At 38.1% G+C, this 18,645-nt stretch overlaps 1 protein-coding gene across 1 annotated transcript in view; it reads left to right on the top strand.

The window, feature by feature from the left end:
• The first annotated feature begins 1,660 nt into the window (after positions 1–1,660).
• The window catches only part of TRIM66 (tripartite motif containing 66), a 51,296-nt gene continuing 34,311 nt past the window's right edge, over positions 1,661–18,645 (top strand). The window contains exons 1-3 of the mRNA XM_051803936.1: positions 1,661–2,124; positions 12,397–12,500; positions 16,312–16,459. Of these exons, the coding sequence (XP_051659896.1) occupies positions 1,905–2,124; positions 12,397–12,500; positions 16,312–16,459 (472 nt within the window). The 5' untranslated portion in view covers positions 1,661–1,904. The remainder of the gene's footprint in view (positions 2,125–12,396; positions 12,501–16,311; positions 16,460–18,645) is intronic.

Raw genomic sequence — 18,645 nt, 5'->3', positions numbered from 1 at the left:
GACCATTTCCTCTTGGCTTACAGAGGTTTCACTCTGCTCCCCATCCCTGCCTTTCAGCTTAGGGGCTGGGTACTCAGAGAACAACTAGTCTTACCATTAAAAACCAAGGCAAAGAAGACATTAAGTACCTCAGCCTCCTCTTCCTCCATCTACCAGACTACTAATTTGCATACCTGTCTCAGCACGAAATTTCAAACACTTTTATCACTCTCTTCCCTCTCCTGCCAAAAAAACTTACACATAGTTTTGTATGTTATGCAAAAAGCATAAATTAAAATGTAGGGTAACCTGCTTCTGCTCCTCCAGCCACAGGTTCGGCCTTTACAGTGACACAGTGTTTCCCAGTATCAGGCTTTGTTTGCACTGATTCTCTGTGCAGGGATGCTTTGGTCCCGGGCTGTGGTTTCTTTGTCTAAACAATGTGGTAGTCTAAGACCTCAGCTTCCTACTGCAGAAATGACATGTTTTTGTGGGTGCTGGTTTGTCTTAGCAACAGCACTTGCAAGAAACAACAGAGATGGAGTGAGCTGAGAGGCTGTGCTCCTCTAGGGACATTTGCCTCCAAAAGATGAAGATGCATTGTGAAAAGTAAGTTTGTGTAATAAGCACTGATATAATGTTAGTTAAATTATAGGTACAATTGTCAATTCAATTCACAGATCATTTCTAAAGGGACCTCTACTTTAGAAATTAGAATCTTAAGTTTTAGTGGTAGGTTTGAATTTGTCTAAGTAATTTGTCAAAGTCAGTGGATATCTACCTAGAATAGGTCTTGGGTATGAGGTATGGTGCAGACTTTAACATCGGGTCCATTTTTTTCTCTAAAATATTCTAAATACCAATGACTTCAGGATGCAACACTTAAAAATTGCCTGGTTGTGAATTTCTGAGACTCTCATAAATTTTTTGTATTGTAGAAAAAAAACCCCAAAACAAAACAGAGCCACTTACTAACTATTTCCACTGGAATCTCCCACAAGACGATTCCTTCAAGGGAATAGGTGGCCCTAAGATTAGAGCTGCTGCTTTTCTGTGCTGGGGAAATCTGGATATCGTAGCTTCAGTTACATACTGCTGATAGCAGGGCCACCATGTCAGGGCTATTGGTCCCAGGAGGCTGGCTCAGATAGAAGGGTGACTCTGAGGAGATGAGACTTTATTTGCTTTTTCTCCTCTGATGCAACTTGCAGAAGTTGCCCTTTGCAGGTTGTATCTGATCAACATCTCTCACAATCTCGTAATAGAGGATGAAACATGAACTGCAAAACTCTCAATTGACCTTGGGGAGCTTAGGTTGGCAGGAGGAACCCTGTCCTGCCTGTGGAAAGCTTAGGTTTTGTTTATAATCTGATCTGTGGTCATCTTGATAGTCAAAATTTGATTACTGTGAAGTGCATTTTCTATAGAGAAGATTGGCAGAAGATGCTGTACATTTTCCAAGACAGCTTTCTAACATGACGGGTGTGTGATCAGCTATGGTTATTATTCGCTTTACCTGAAAACTGTAAAATATTGAAGTGAAATTGTAAAAATAGTCAGAGAATATCGTCATCTTTATTGCACAGTTTCAGTGCTTCTAACAGGAAATGTACAGTGTGTGATAATTCAGCCCTGTAGCAGCTTTGTAAGTAGATCAATAGCACAGATTAGTTCAGTTTTTTACAGAAGTAGCAAATACTAGAGAGATAGTGGGGTCATGGTTTGTAAACCTTAAACCACACTTTCCTGCACAACAATCTGCAAAGATATTCTTTTCTGTAAAGCAGGTATGTGATTTTCAGCAGAAAGGAACTTCTTTTTTGCACAAGGGCTAAATAAATGTTGTTTGTTTGGTTGTTCATCCCACTGTTGCCTTCTAGTTTGTGCTTGAGTGATCAAGTGTTTTGTGAAGTGAAGGGCTTGTCATGAGCCATTTTGTGACTCTTCATGTTTTCGATGTCAGACTGGAGCCAACAGAAATGGAGACCCTGGATCTGCTGAGAAATTGCTTGGTGTGCAAGTGGGACCTGAGGAGGAGAGACCCCAGAATGCTACCTTGCCTTCATTCCTTCTGTAAGGACTGTCTTCCGGATTTGATTCAAGGATACAGCTATATTCCCACTCAGTATGAAGTTCTGTATGAAGGTAATATTTAAGGATCTCTGGCTTGTGCTCTTTGCATTACAGTATTATAAAAATAGGTGGATTGAGAAGTACTTTTTGTAGCCTATTCTTCTACAGCACTACTTTAAATTGATAAATTAGGAGAGTCAAATTTGTATGAGCAGAGAGTGGATTGAGAATAAACCTTCTTCATTATGTTTTTCATCCAACAGCAGTGTTTTGAATAGAAATGACACAGTCAGGCAACATTTGACATTTTTCAGCATGGGCGAGGTTTCAGTTATCAAATGTGTCATTATGAATATTTTGTTTTCTTAGCTTAATAAATGAATAAATGCTGCAAGATAGTTTCCAAGATGTATCTTTTTGCAATCTTTTTGACATGTTGGACATTTCTATGGTACCGGTGGTGGTGATAGCTTTGTTCTTCCCTCACCCCCACTTCAGCGTCTCCGCAATAACAACACCAAAATATCCAGTCCTTTGTTTCTATTAGAGGTCATAATAATTGTTATTAGAATATGTGTATTCTGGTGCACTGAAACTCTTCCTTTTATTTCCTTTGTAAATGTGGTTTCTCTCTACCTGCACACTTGTGGCTGTAACTCACCCTAACAAGCTGAGTAAACTCATGAGGATGAGAAGCATTTTGTGGCTGTGCCTTTTGAAATCCTGAAGTTATTAGTACAGTTTTTGGTAGTGATATTAAGAGAAAATATGTAACTTCTTTTGGATTAGAACTCATATGACATAATACAGTAATTTTTAACTGAATGAGTCTTAATTGCTGTGGGAAAGCATTCCAGACTCATTACTAATTTGTAAGAAGAACAAAGGCATATAGGTTACTTGCATTTTCACAGGCTTTGAATTTTAGTTGAGTAAGGGGCATCATTTATTATCTTTTCCACAGCAGATTTTAGAAACATGTAGGAAGAAAAGATACCTTCCCTGAGGTGATGGTAATCAGAATTGATGAGATAACACAATCATTTAGGCTAGTTCAGGTTTGAGAACAAATGGAAACAGTTGAAGAGATCAATGCTGAAAGGTTAGCAAAACACAAAACTAAAGGAACAAGGAATGAGTTAATGGCAAAGGAGAAGGGCTGTTCATGTTTAGGTTACAGATAGAAAAAGATATGAAGGTAGGAGAAGAAGATAAAGGCAACAAAGAAGTCATTTCAAGTAATGTCCCCTTAAAATTTTTAATGCTCAGTCATAGTATGCTTAAAGTCTGAGGGACCTACTCTATAAAAAAATGCTGTTGAAACAAGCACTCCATTACTTTTTATGTATTCTCATTTGACACTTAAGCCATTCCTCTCTCCTTTTAGTTTCTGTTTGCCAACTGGAAAAGTGAACTTCCACCACTTGGTGATCTTGGATAAACTACAGCTAAAGGTTCCCATGAGTTGTTAAAATACTGGATATTTCTTCAAGCTGGATCAGGAATCCATGTAGATCAGGAATTCTTTGTCAATAGCAAAATGGAATAAATACTTGTTTATTTCTGTATTCTTGAAGTTTCTCTATTTACTTCCTTATTCTTTTGTAGGTAGGGAAATTCTGTGGGAAACAGTAGGATCAGAGAAAAGAAATACTGAACAGTGATGACCCAGTAAATGAGGTGAGACACCAGGTGCAGAGACTTAGTTGATATATGAGCAAGGAAAGCAGCAAAACCAAAACATCTGTGTCTCTTAATTAAGTCAACGACTGAAACTGCTGCCACCATAAGTCAGCCAGGATAAATTTGTGAACTCTCATGCTGGCATGATGCTAAATGTTGCTTGTCTTATCTGCACTCATTGCTGAGTTATGGGCAGTACAATGCCAACTCAGTTTTCACTGTGATATATCTTTAGGTATGATCATACATAGGTGCTAATAATAAACTGTACGTGCAAATGCTAAACCATCTTAGCTGAGTAAACATAAAATATTGCCTGTAAGAAAAGTGTGTTCCTTACTCACTGTTGGATTCTTTAAGAAAGTGGAAGAAAGGTAAAAGTAAATGTATTTCCAAGTGAAGTTAATCTGATATTTGTTACAGAAAGCATACTTGAATTTGCAGGTTTCTGTATGCTTTACTACAAGTGTAATTAAAGTACTCTGATAACAGGAAGCTCTTTTCTAGTTTATTGTTTTTGTACTGAAATTGCTGAGAAGCTGGAGGTAAGTGGTCCTGATATTTGGTGGGTGTTGGTGTTGGAACTTACTTTTATACCTTTGTGTGTTTACAGTGGCTCATGAAAGAAAGCTCTGAGATAGCCAGAGCTCATATGGAAAAGCTGGATACACATCAGAATGTGTATAGCTGTGAGAACTGAGAGTTTGGAGATAATTTGAGTGGAAAGACATCTTTGTGAGTTTGGCTCCTACATATGCTTCTTATATGAAGGGAACTTTAGGATTCTCAGTTTTAATTTTCTTTTTCCTTTTCTTTCCTTTTTCTTTTCTCCCTTCTTCTGCAAATCTTCCTCTCTGTAAGTTGTTCAATGATTTAAATTGTTTCAGTGTTTTAAATATTAATTTCAAAAGTAGCAAAATGAGGACCAGTTTAGGTGCATTGTTGTGAGCAGCTCATGTTTTTGCAAGACTGTCTCTGCTAAAGGATTGATTGATTTGGTTTTGTTTTCCTTAAGGAAAAAAATAATCACGAGTAACCACTGCTCAATCACAGTTTAGACCCCTGAGAACAAGGCAGATCAGGAAAGATGTACTGGAACACCTTGAGATTTCTGCTGATATCAAGCCCTGGTATTACTTAGATTGTTTGTGGCTGAATTGGGTAATTAGTCTAACCTTTAAGTTACACTTTATGTTAGTAAAATGTGATTAGTAGTTGCCCAGTTTTGTAAATTGCTTTGTGAAGTGTTTCATTTAGTTGTATCATGTTTTTATGTTGAACTTGTGTGGATTTTTTATGCAATTCTATTTTTAAAATGTTCTTTGCCCTTTTGTAGTTCTCTAGGTTGGAAAACAAAAATCATGGCAAATGACTGCATAATTTCTGTCCACATTCTCTGCATAAGTAAAAAACTGTCTCTGCTTGGGTTATGTTAGCTTAATGCCAAGAAATGTAACAGGGTTATGTATTAGGGAAATGCAAAGTGATTGGATAAAACTAAGAGAAAAACAGACTTTTAAAGAGAACAAATGTGGCTTTAACTGTTGACAGGTGTCCACTTGCTGCATCTTATTATTTCCTCCTGAAAATAAACACTTTTCTTCAGGTTGTGTGGTGTGAGGTATATGTAACCATGCATCCCTAATTGTGAACACATCCAAATGTCAGCCAGGCATTGGTCATAGTTACATTTAATGTGGTCAGAGATATCTTCAAGGGGGTTTGTTTCAATAAAAGGATTGAGCTCTAGGACTCTTTTGGCTCTAGACTCATTTTCAGTGTGAAGTTTTGGCATAAGAAGTAGGATGTACTGGCTTAAGGAGACTCCAGGTGTCAACACACAGTGCCTTAGCTTGTATTAAGTCTGTATTCAAAAATAATAATAATAATAAAATTGACAGAGTTCTTTAAACCATAATTAGGCTTACAGTGAGACAGTTTGGCTGCCTTGGTGTTGGTGCAACTGTGGTGTCTCCAGGACTCTCAAAATATGTTTTGATGCACTCATACAAGGAAAGTGATGCAATGCAATGCATCTATTAACTCTGAAGGAAAACACCCTTTTGCTTTAATTAGAGCCACTTAACACCACATACATGTTTTACATCTAAAAACGGAAGTAGAAAGGTTATTCTGAAGACAGAAACTGTTCATAATGTGTATGTTTAGTCATCTTAAAATGGATTTAAAGTTAGTCATCCCATTGCACTGTGTTGTTCAGCTGCCAGATCCAAAAGGCAAGTGAAACAATGAAGGGTTTAGTTATATAAATATGAAACTGTAGAGTGGGAGGTTGTCTTCAGAGCTGTTTCCTATAACCTATAATTGGGTCTCCAAGGAAGTGTAAATTATGCCTGCAGCTTGAGCTGTAGTTAATGCTCTCTGAGAATAATTATTCTGATGGTTGTTGGAGGAAAAAGAGCAGAGGAATAGGTGCAACATGTGGACAGCAAGTATAAATGTGGTGTGTATGGTACCTCCACTGTTTGTTTCTTTATGCTAATCAATTCTCATGATAATAATAAGTTAATTATCTGCATTGATTTATTTCTGAGACAGCCAGCTTGAGGATTCTTTCTTTTTGAACCTGACCAGACTGGAAGACCTTGAAACAAAACTGTGAGCTGCGGCTTTTCGTGTTCAAAAGGTCTTTGTACTCGGCTTCCATATGTGGTGGAGAGGTTACACTTTGCACTTTCAGAGGTGATTGCTGGAAATTATCCATAGCTCTGTCACTTACAAATTAGATTGCTGCAATATAGGTGGAGTAAATACTTGAGGGCACTCAAAAATTCTGGTTCTTTCTTTATTTGTGCTTCTACGAAGGAACACACTGTCTGAGGGTCACTACCTTGATGTCTGCTTACTATTCCCCGGGTCTAATGCAATGTGGCAACTTTCATTAATGGAAATGAAAGTGCTGTGGGATGTGAGAGATCTGACCTGGGGGAAACTAGGGCTTGAAGACTACATGGCAGAAGTTGGTTGTTTTCTTGAAAGCTGATGTTGGATATCCCAGGTGTAGAGTTGCAGTGTTCTGGCTGCTTAACTGTGTCTGACTACTGGACTCTCTGCCTTTGAATTTCCATTTTTGCCCAACCCTCTGTTGAGTTACTATTGCTGATGGGAGTGTGAGAATGGAGATGAATGTGTGGCTTGTGAAAAAGAGCTGCAGACCAATTGAGCAAAGTAAACATCTGCTGCAGAAGCTTTTCAGGGCTCAGAGATGCCTGTACATAAGCATAACTACACACAGAGATATTGTCACTTCTAGTACTGGTGTCTTTTGTGGTGGTGTTCAGATGCATTATCCTACTATGGATGGTAGTTATAGGAGAAGCAGGGCCCTGGAAGGATGTCAGTGTAAGACTATTCTTCTAAATCCCACATGTGATGAACCTTTGTGGGAGTCTGTTCAGTGCACTGTGGTTTCCAGTGATTGTTCAGTACTAGCTGATAACTCAAATACACTGCAAATAGCTTGTATGTGTTTTGTCCCTCATATAATCCTGAAATAGGGTTTTATTCTGTGTATCCCAATGAAGCAGGGCTGAAATCTAACATCAGGATTCTTGCTAGACTTTCTGAATTCGTGGTCATCTCTGTAGCAGTGAAATGTGATGCCATAAATAATGATTTCAAGTGCCAAACAGCAGGAATCCATGAACTTCTAAAAGATAATTTATGCAAAAGTTCCTACCTCCTTCCTGCCAATTTAATTTCCATGCAAAAATAGAGCATGTCAACAGCTCTTTCAGCTCTTTGCTTCTTCTAGAGGTTTTGATATCAATAATGGACTCTCTTTAGGCATCATGATTGCACCATAGCTGAATTTGACTCCTGATCTCTTAATATGTAAACTGTTGTTCAAATCCTGTAATTCCATGTTGAATTGCTGCTTAGATCCAGAAATTGCATCATTCTCATACGTGCAAACAGTGAGTCTCTAGGGCTTCTGACTACTCTTCCCTTCACCCCCAGCACTGTAATAATGATATATTTAAATGAGCTGTCTGCCAAGTACAGGTTCTTAAAACAGATTAACGGTGTTGTTTGAAGGCAGTGGTAAGGTAGAAAGGTAAGAAAATATTTAGGGAATGGCCTTCAAAAAGTACTGTGGGAGTGAATGGCATTGTGAGACCTGCTACAATCAGGCTTTGGAAAAGCTCTTCTCTTTCCACCTGAACACCTGCTCCAGGTTTTTCTGAGGACTGAGAGAAGACCCAGGCAAGAATGGAAGTAGGATACTGGTATTCATTTTAACTATGGGATTTTTATTCAGGAAAAATATAACCAAGGTGAGTTATCGGAGACCTGAATGAATCTGAGAGGCATGAACAAGAAAGCCGGCAAGAGGAGAAAAACTTTGCACCTTGTAGTGGCCCAGTACATCTTTCTTCCCCGCTGATTTGTCAGCATTCCAGGTCAAAGAAGGGGGTGCATCCCCAGATATTCCATGAAAGGTGTAGTGACTTGAGTCTTCATCGTGGCACAGCTTGATTCCAGGGAGCACACTGTGTGTGCAGCTCTTAATAACACCTACTCCCTGATACAGGTGACTTTGTGGGTGGCTCTCTAACTGTTTATCCAGAGCACAGGTAAGGGGCTTCTAGGAAATTGTACTTTACTGGTGATTTGCACTCTGAGCACAAGCACAGTGTAGTGCACTCCCCTTGTAGTGTTGATGTAGCTGCTGCTTGTGACTATTTGTAAATATATATGTGAGGTTTGCTTAACTGCAGGCTAATTGCTTTGCAAACCATTCTGCAGTGTATTTATTATGCCAAGCTAACACTAGATTCTTTGGGGAATTTATATTGAAAAAGGTTGGGCGCTTCCAGAGAGCAGAGGTTTTTATTAAATGGAAAAGGTATCAAATAGGCCCAATTAGCTGAACAAGTATGATCTCTCAAGCCACCACATCCAGGTAAGCCCTCTTCTAGCAAGATGGAAATCTGTCTCCTATGCTTTTAACAAGGTCTTAGATATAGAATTCAATATTAGGACAGGTAAGAAGGTGCTTTTGATTAACCCTCCTATGAGTAGGAGACAACTTCTGATACTGTATTGCTATGGTGTCCCCATCATGTTTTCTGTTAACTGTTATGCTCTTCTTTTTTTGAATTTTTGTGGTTTTTTTTTTAATTGAGCTGAAGGCTCTACATGTCTTATGTTCATCTCAGGGGAGTTTTAGATTTTAAATCATTATAATTTACAGTTACCTGGATATTTAAGATAGACTTTGACATTTACACAATCAAAGCTGTACTTGATGGTCTGTGGTAGTGAGTTTAATACCAAGTTCTGATCTGTGTGCGTGCAACTTGCTCCATGTGTATCTCTGGAACAGCACTGATTTCAGTACCATAATTTGGATATGAAACCTGGGGAAAAAATTGTGCCATGGCATTCAGGGCATCACTTTTGGATATCACTTAATCACAGGGGCAGTAATCATAATCATATAATCATAAAATTGTAATCAGCAATAATGTCATCTACCTTCAAAGTCTTGACTGTTTCACACTTCTTAATACTGCTGCATTTCTCAAAATATATAAGGAGGCTTTTGTGCAGAACTGAAATCCATGCATGATTTATGCTTTCTAAGGGTGAAAAGTATTGAAGTTTGCTTTAAATTTTTTTTAATTTAAAAACATTTAAAAGACAGTCTTGCTCATTATCAAATTAATGCATTCTAATTATACTGTATTCTATACTTCACTGATTTGTAACAAATTAGCAGAATTTAAAGTTCACATGCACATGCCTGAGGCCATAAGCATTCTATTAAGTATCATTCAATTGATATAATTTGATTTAACATTCCACACTAACTGAATGAAATAAAATAGTAACTTCAGTATTAACTTTTTAATCTTATGTGGTGTGCAGACAGAAGTTGTCCTTGCTATGGCAAAGTTATATGTTTTTGTTTCCCAGTGAATAGCTATTCCCAGAAATGTTTTGTGTCAGACTGTGTGCTCACTCATGTGGCATGTAAATGAAAGAGTAACTGTGAGAGTCATGCATTTCTTACTTCAGAAAGTAACCTGTGGATAATTTCCCCTTTAGTCTATTTGCAGTGTATTCTGTAGTGTCAGTATGGAGGTCTTCTCTTAGCGTTTGCCAGATCCAGAACTGGCCCTGCTTGGGCAATGCTGTTGTGGGAGAAAGAAACTGCTTCCAAGTCTCAAAGGGCTCAAGGCGATTCTCTGTGAAGTCAGGAGGTGGTTTCCTATTAACCACGCGGAGAATTAGAGCTTGTCCCGTGAGACTTATTTGGGAACCTGCTCGGAAAGGAGATATCTTACTTCCTGGCTTTTCAGTCACAATGTGTCTGTCTTTTTCTTTCTGCTGCTCTTGCAACTCTGGCACTTTGTAGAGTGCTCACAGGGAAACTTGAGAACTTTCACCTCCTAGGAATCAGCACTACAATTACTAGTGCTTGTAGCATGCACCATTTATGAGGAGTAGGAGAGCACTGTCAGTGTAACACAGCTTGTCTTGCACACTGCAGTGCTCCTGCTGCTTTGACATTTCTCTAGAGAACTGAGCTGTTAAGAGATATCTAAAAGACACACACACACACATACTAATTTGGGAAAAGATGGAGAGGTTTCAGTGTGACCTAGTGTGGTGTCCTAGGGTGTAACATATGAAGACATGATTAGCTACAAAAATTACAGGTGATTAAGATACCTTTTCAGCTGCACTCCTTATATTAAGGGTGCAAAGTAGAGGAAATGTTTAAAAGACTTCTACAGCTTTCTGCCATCACAGGCATCTTTATCAGATAAGGTTTTATCATCTTTGTAACTCCTGTCGCCAGAATACACTTAAACAAGACTCAGGTTACACCCCCAGAAGATGAGCAGAGCATTGGTAATTGCTTGTGTTGCCATTTCCCCTGGGATGACTTGTAGCTGAGTTGCACAGTCGCCCGTGGATACTGCTTGTTCCTTCTTGTGTCTACAAGAACAGTCACTGCTGTATGAAATGCACAGTTAAACAAGTAGTTTAGGTACACCATAGTCTGCTACTTGGGCCCCTAAATGACAGCTGTGTTATAAATGCAACCTTGAAATATAGTAAACAATTATACTTTTGCTTTTATGTAAGATTTGGGCTAAAGGAGACCTAAACCTCATGGAAGTGGTTCTTAGTAAGGTGTACTCTTCAAAGGAGATGTACCAGAACTCAAGGTTTCTTCAAAATATTCATGAATGAAAGTAAACATATTCAGACATCTGTGGTACTCTTGTCGGAAGTGGTGATGTAGGAATGTTTTGGGGTTTGTGTGTCAATGTAAAATGCTGCTGTTAAAGCTACAGTACCCAGCTGTGAAAATGGGAGAAATTCAGAATTAGTATTGTGCATCTGGTCAGAGTCTGCAGGAGCCACATTCCAAGGAGCAGGTGATATTAAGCACCTTCAAAACATGAGTCTCTGTTTAACTATTTAATACAAAGAGAAATAAACAACTTAAGGTATAATTAACCTACAAGCCATGCAAAAATAATTTTAGTTAAGCAAGAAGTTCTGAACATAGTTCAGAAGAATATTGTCATTGATCTTGTTTTTAAAATCTTGCTTTGAGTGAGTTTATACCATTTAGTCATGGAAAATTCTGTTAGTTATCATAAACATGTGACTTGGCAAAATGAGCATAGCACTGAAATTCTGCTCTCAACAGGACAGAAAATCTTGGATAAAAAAAAGACTTGGTAAGGTAAAATAGACACCACCACCATCTCTGAAGGACTGTTTTCACATCTACAGTAACTTACAGAAATGGGATCAGAAACATGCACCATCCTTTTAAAAAAAATGGCCAAATCAATGGACTGGAGCTTCTAGCCAAATATAAGTCCTAGCCCAGGGAGTCAAGGAATGAAATAACAGAGGTGAAAAAATACAGGTGTGCACTTATGGACACCTTCTTGAACTGTTGGTTCTCAACCCAGACAGACACGGAGATTCATCCCAGTTGTGCTCAGTAGATAATGATGGTGAAACCAGGTTTTGCTGTTCATACTGTTCTCCTCTTCTTTTTGCTTTGCTTTAGGGGTAGTCATGTTTTGATAGATGGTTTGCAATTCTGACTTTTCTTTATGAAACTTTTTTTTCATCCTTTACCTGTGTTCTGACTTGTTGCTTCTGCTAGCAGCATGTTGCTCCTCTGTCACTTCACTTGGATAGCATCCTGCACTGTGAAACTAGTATTAAGGAGTGTATGTTTTATGCTTGAATGTTCCTCTTGTAATGTAAAGCTGGCCCAGGAGAACCTTAGAAAATATCAGAAAGCACAACTAGATCTGTAACAAGGGAATACATTTTAAACTGCAACTCCTTTTTAATGAAATCTGTAAGCCTTAATGAATTAATTTGGACATGCAGATGTAATTGATAAATATTGAAATAAGTCAACTTAACTGTAGTGTTTTTCTAGAGATTTTGTTGCTTTGTTTTTCTTTTCTATATATTGAACTAGATCTAGCCACATGTAACTTAGGGCTTGAAGGATGCCTTAGTTTCCTGGAACTGCCCACGTGAGATATAAAAACCGCAATACTGAAGTGTGGTTTGTATAATTTCCTGGTTCACAGGGCTGATGTGCATTGTTTTATTTGTCATGGTTTTCTTTTCTTAAAAATTCAGGTATCCTTTCCTGTCCTGTGTGCAAACAGACCTGCTTTGCAAGGGATGTAGTTGAGAATTTCTTCCTCAAGGACTTTCCGACTGGTGATTCAGCCATGGCAAAGGTAAGTGAAAACCACAAAGTTGGTTACCTTGTGGGTTGTTGAAACAGTACCAGATGAACATTGAAAACAGAGCAAATTTTGTTTTGAACAACAGACTCAACAGTTTGCTTAGGCAGCACTGGAATTACTTCACTACTAGAGATGGACATACTGACTTCATAGTACTTTTTGAATTTTAGTTGAAGAATGAGTTTCACTCTCTATATTTCAAATAGCCAATTAAAAATATTGATCCTAGTGTATCTGCCATAATCAATATATTAGGAAGATACTGAAACTCCTGGATTCCTCATTGCCCTCTTTCTGCTCTCAACAAAAAGTAAAAAAATCACAGAATAGTCAGTGTTATAAGGGACCTCTGGAGATCACCCAGTCCAACCTCCCCACAAAGGCAGAGTCACCTGGAGCAGGTGCACAGGAACGTGTCCAGGTGGGTTTTGAATGTCTCCGGAGAGGGAGACTCCATGACTTTCCTGGGCAACCTGTTCCAGTGCTCTGCCACCCTCAATGTAAAGAAGTTCTTCCTCATGTCGAGATGGAACTTCTTGTGTTATAGTTTGTCCATTGCTCCTTGTTCCGTCACTGGGCACCACTGAAAAGAGTCTGGCGCCATCCCCTTGGCACTCCTTTGAGATATTTATATGCATTAATGGGGTCCCATCTCAGTCTTCTCATGCCCAGTTCCCACAGTCTCCCCTCATAGGAGAGATGCTCAAGACCCCTCATCATCTTTGTGGTCTCCACTGGACTCTCTCTAGTAGCTTCTTGTTTCTTTGAGCTGTGGAGATCAGAACTGAACACAGTACTCTGGATGTGGCCTCCCTAGGGCTGAACAGTGGGGGAGGATTGCCTCCTTGGTCTGCTGGCCGCAGCAGCAGATTGTTGACTGAGTGGTTACAACAATATTACCCATTAGATGGTGTGGGCAATTATAATTTTCTGATTGTCTGTTTTAATGATAAAAAAGTCACATCACATTGCATTTTCCCATTGGGGAATGGATTCAAAGGGTAATCAGAAGACAAAGAGGATTACTACCTTGGCCTTGTATTGATACTGTACATAGATGGATTTCACTTCTGTTAAATACCCAGTTAACAGGCAGGACTATTCTCGCAGTTTTGTAGTTGCCACTACTTTGGGTTGACAGGAGGGACAAAGGACAGAAGAAGGTGTGTCTCTTCCCCCTGTGTTACAAAACATGAGCAAGATTGATTTCAGAATGTGATAGTATTACCTATAGCTGGGAGTTAAAAGAGGTGAAAACTTGTCAAAATTATTCTGTAGTCTGCTGGCTGCTTTATACAAAATGGGGTCCAAAGCAAGGGAAGAGTAACAAAGGAGCGGGGATACAGGACTTCACCTTCTGCATCTCTTGGGCCTCAGTCTGTCTCTTTTGCACTTTTGATTCCTAAGGAAGCTAGATAGCTGTATTGGATATTCAGTTTCAGGGACTTTGGGTGGAGGTGAACACTTTTTCCTTAATGTAGGAAAGAGGATATGTCTTTCCACCGCACTTAACCTCTGTAGAGGCAGCAACAATTTGTAGATCAGTTCTGTCCTGTGCAGAAGGCTTGAGACCTCTTTAAATTGAGCCAGTGACATGACTGGAAAAAGTTCTAGAGGGGATGCACTTCTTCCCTGTCAGTCATTTCTGTGTTTCATTTTTTCTATTGTTAAAAAGTAAATAATGTGTAACCTAATCCATGAAATGTTCTGGGGAAATAAAGTCAATGCAAGCAAAGTGTGTTGACATTCTCAGGTATAAGTTGCTTGTAGAGTGCCACATAACTTGATCTAAAGCATGAAGGGGTCTATTCGCATACACTCTTCAAAGAGAAGAAGCAAATTCATGAGATATTGCTGAATGTTTAAAATGCACTTACTATACTGGGATTTCTTAATTACTGTGACTCGCATCATTTACTTTTCAATGAGAATTTGTGTAGAAAGGAAATCAAATGAGAATATCTAATGTCTTCAAAAGCACTAGATTATTTTTTTTCAAACCATCTTTAAAAGAAGGTTTTTCTTTTCTGTAATCCCTTAGGAGCCCTAAGAGCTGTTCAGTAAAGCATATTTCTCACTGGAGCATATGAGTACCCCAGAGCAAATTGTGAACCTTCCTCATAGTTTTTGGCTTACTTCCTTTTTATTAACAGTCAAGTCATGTAGCTTGCTTGCTTACTGTCTTTAACCACTACCATCAGTCCCCAAATTAAAACCATAGTTTCACCATTGGTGACATCAAAAGGAGAAGCACCAGGTCATCTAACTGAGACAGCTGAACTGCCATCATTCTCTTAATTTACCTAATATGTTCAAATGGGAATCTGTCAGGGAAGCAAGATGTCTCTCAGTGTGTGAGACAGTGAAGCATGAATGATAGAATGTGCTATATGCCAGCAGCAGGAGTTTCAAAAAGTATGCAATTCAGAATCTCTTGCCCAAAAGCCCATTTCCATGTCATAAATAATGTAACTCTGGAAACACTCTACAATTTAAAAGTAATGTTAACACAGAACAGTGTCAACATAAATTCTAGTCAGACTGACAGCTGAACTGTTACAGGTAAACCTGTGTTTAAGCAGTTTTGGTTATTGCAGAGAAGGAAGAGCATCACTCAACTTTTGACCTGATCCCTAAGCTGGCCCTTGATGGGCCTACATTTTAAATTAGACACTTCTTTTTATATAACCAGCTTTGCTCCCAAGCATAAATAGCTTTGCATTTTGGTTATGTAAGTTTTATTAGGCTTTTTTGGTTTAAATTATGACATGTACCTTTTGGAAAAAAAATGTTGATAAGCAAATGGCTAAAATAGCAGAATGGCTTGCACAGACAGTTCCCTCTCTAGACAATTAAACACATTTGAAATTTTGCTTTGTTGTCTTATTGTCAAGAATTGCCCAATCTGTTAGAAAAAAATTGTGAATATTTAGAAACTCTTGAACAATGAGTTGATAAGAGTGGTTTGTACAATATTAAAGCAAATAGAGTAAGCTCTAATTTTAAATAAAGCAGTATAGATTTAGAGTAGCTCTGCTGACATAGCTCCAATTTACTTTCATATACACAAAAGCAGAAATAACCAACTTTTTTTTAGTTCCTTAATAAATAATTAGTGACAAACAAATTAATGCATGTTGTGGTAAAATGCTTCTGCATAATGCTATGATTACAAAGGAAATGGTGGTTAAAAAACTTTTTGATGGACTTTCTAACATTCCACATATTTACTGGGCAACCTAGACTATCTTTTCTGAGGTAGAAAATATCTGTGTCTATCTATGTAAATATATATATATAGAAATATGTAAAAGTAACATGTACACTCATTTGACATGTTAAAGCCATCAGTAAGTACTACAGCACTAACAGAAAGGGATAGAGCATGCCTCTCATTTTCAAAGTGACTTTTAACCTAACCCTCCTTAACTTAAATCAAACAAGTCTTATTTCATAGTTTCATTGCTTTTTCAGTTCACAAGAAACAAGTCATTATGATTATTTCTTCTGACTTCATGTGTAACATGGAGCCTAGAATTTTGCTGAATAATTGTTGCATCATGCCATAATAATGTTTGATTGTGCTAAAGCACAGAAAGACAACCAATTTTATTTGAAAGCTTCAAGTCTTAATTTTATTCTTCTCCCTTTTATACCATAACCAGACTCTTAAGATAACTTGAATTGCATTACTGTGAGAACAGAAAACATTAAGCTTACCAGTCTGAATCATGGTCTACTAAAAATAAGTTTGTACAGTTAATTTGTTACCCTTGTATGTAATTGCACTTTTTGTTTTTAGAGCTGCTCCATGTGTAAAGAGAAGAGACCTGCTCACAGTCTCTGTACCAGATGCAATAAGTGGCTGTGCAGCTCTTGTACAGAGGAGCACAGGCATGGCAAGGAAACTGGAGACCGCTTCCTGTCTGTATCCCTGAAAGGCTGCACAGGTACTGAACACACACAGAAATTTCATTTCTTCTCATGTCAGTTATTCAGTTGAAAAAGGAGTAGTTGCAGGCTCTGTGCCACAGACACCATGCCCTGGCTGCGTGACTCAGAAGGTTATGTACCTGTCAATGAGAGATTACGTGATTTTTCTCCAACTTTAAGGCTATTGCCACAATCAGCATTCCATAGAATTAGAAAAAGTTTGGATATTTGTGTTTCACAGGTATGATCTTCTCCACATGCCTTTCCAGTATGCGGAGTGAGGAAGGCTACAAGAGCAACAGGCTTTAGTTGCCTTTTAGTATTTCTGTCCTCCTTTGTGTAATTTCATTCAGAAAACTATGCTAAAGCAATTCCTGTGCACGTGGGCAAGGTGTACGAGGGAGTCACAGACAGCAAAAGGCTGTGATCACCACAGGATGTTCCTTTTCTAAGCCTGGAGGGAAAAGCATATGTCCTGAGTGTATTTTACCATGAGCAAGCATAAATAAAGCCCGCTGGCAAATATGTCTCATCCCTATGCGGCGATGATCCACAGAAAGCATTACCATCTCCTATTACTGCTGCTTATTTTCTTTACTCATATACCAGAAATCTACTGTGAAGTATCCTAACCTAAACTTATGTAAGCAATTTGTAACCTGAAATAAGAATTTTTCAATTTTATACAGTGATTTAAGTTTACGCTTTGCTAAGGTATGAATTTATTTGTGCTAGAGAGTTTGTTCTGCACTTTCCTTCTTCATAAGGAAGATGAAGGACAGACAAAGGAATAAATATAGCAAAGTAGTTATACTTTTTATTTAATTTTTTTCTTTAGGATTTTTCTTGGGGAAGTTTTTACTTTATACTTGCCATAGATGGAGTCCTTTTAAGCACTGGGTGGTCACATCAAACAGAGTTTGAGGCACTTGAGACATGATATGCCTTTGCCAAATAGGGTGTAACCAAAAAAAAAATCTGTAAGAATGGTAATAATAAAAAAGCACAGATTATATTTAAATGTTTTTTGGGTCTTTTTCTAGAGAATAATATAAACTGAAGTCCCCCAGTCCCCTCTCAAATGCCCTGATTGGATGGACAATATGTTTTTCTTCTTGAATTGATGACAAGATAAGGACTGTGGTTTTGAGGCTCCAACTGTTTATAATTTCATTTCACTTTAACTAAGATTACTAACTCATATTGTTGACAAATACTGGTAAGAAAATATATGTGTGACTTAGTTGTGGGTTTGTGTGTGCTATATAAATAAAAAGATGCAAACACATAAGATGAGAAAGAATTTTAGGTTAGTGCTAAATTCTATATGCTGAAAAAAAACCATGAACAAGGGGATTGGTAGTGCATGTATAGGCTAGTTAATACAAAAAATTATTTGGAATGTAATCTGTGCATTATTATTATTATATATTTTATTTATTTAGGACAGATATCCCCTGAGAATACTTCAAAGAAAGCAAATACTTGAACTCAGACTGTTGGTTTGGGTTTTTTTTTGGCTTCTGGAGATAAACCACGCTCTGCTTTGAGATTCAATTGCCATCTTCAGTCTGTGTATGGTGCTTCTGAACAAGTCACCTTCTTTGTAAGCCCTTGCAACAATTGAGAGATTTTGCACCTTTAAACTGTTCTGTCTTTTGCAATTTGCTTTACAAGGGCCAGACCTTCTTTTGTCATCTGAAAAGTGTAAGATATCCTGGGTCTGAAATGAAGTAAAGTAGGAAAAACCCCTCACTAATCCTCCCTATTTCTATTAATTTTGATAAACCATTTCTTCCTTGAGTGACAGAACTAGAGGAACCTGGCTTCCCCGGGAAACTTTTCTGCTTTTTCATGTTATCTGTGTTTCCCGAGAGTTAGGAAAAAACTGAAAACAAAAAACCCCCTCCAAAAAAAAAACAAAAAAAACAAAACCCAAAGCAAAAAAAACCAAAACCAAACCAAAAAAAGCCCTGAAAAGTTTCTGGGTCTGTGACCACAAGACGTCAAAATTTTGAAATCTGCTTCTGGAATGAATTTGATGAGCACTGGAGAACTAGATGCTGGCATCATGAGCCAAAGCTTTGTGACAGATCAAGCAGCAGTCTTGGAGGAATAATCTCTGAAGAATGAGCATTTCACTGGAGGGCTCTGTATTAACACTAGGAATAAGTTAAATTAGTTAAGTTCAAAGTTCTTCAGA

Source organism: Manacus candei, unplaced genomic scaffold, assembly GCF_025592945.1.
Source record: "Manacus candei isolate 608988 ecotype Guabito, Panama unplaced genomic scaffold, ASM2559294v1 h1tg000060l, whole genome shotgun sequence".
Taxonomy (NCBI): domain Eukaryota; kingdom Metazoa; phylum Chordata; class Aves; order Passeriformes; family Pipridae; genus Manacus; species Manacus candei.
The sequence above is the reverse complement of the archived record's forward strand: the minus strand, read 5'-3'. Positions and strand labels throughout refer to the sequence as shown.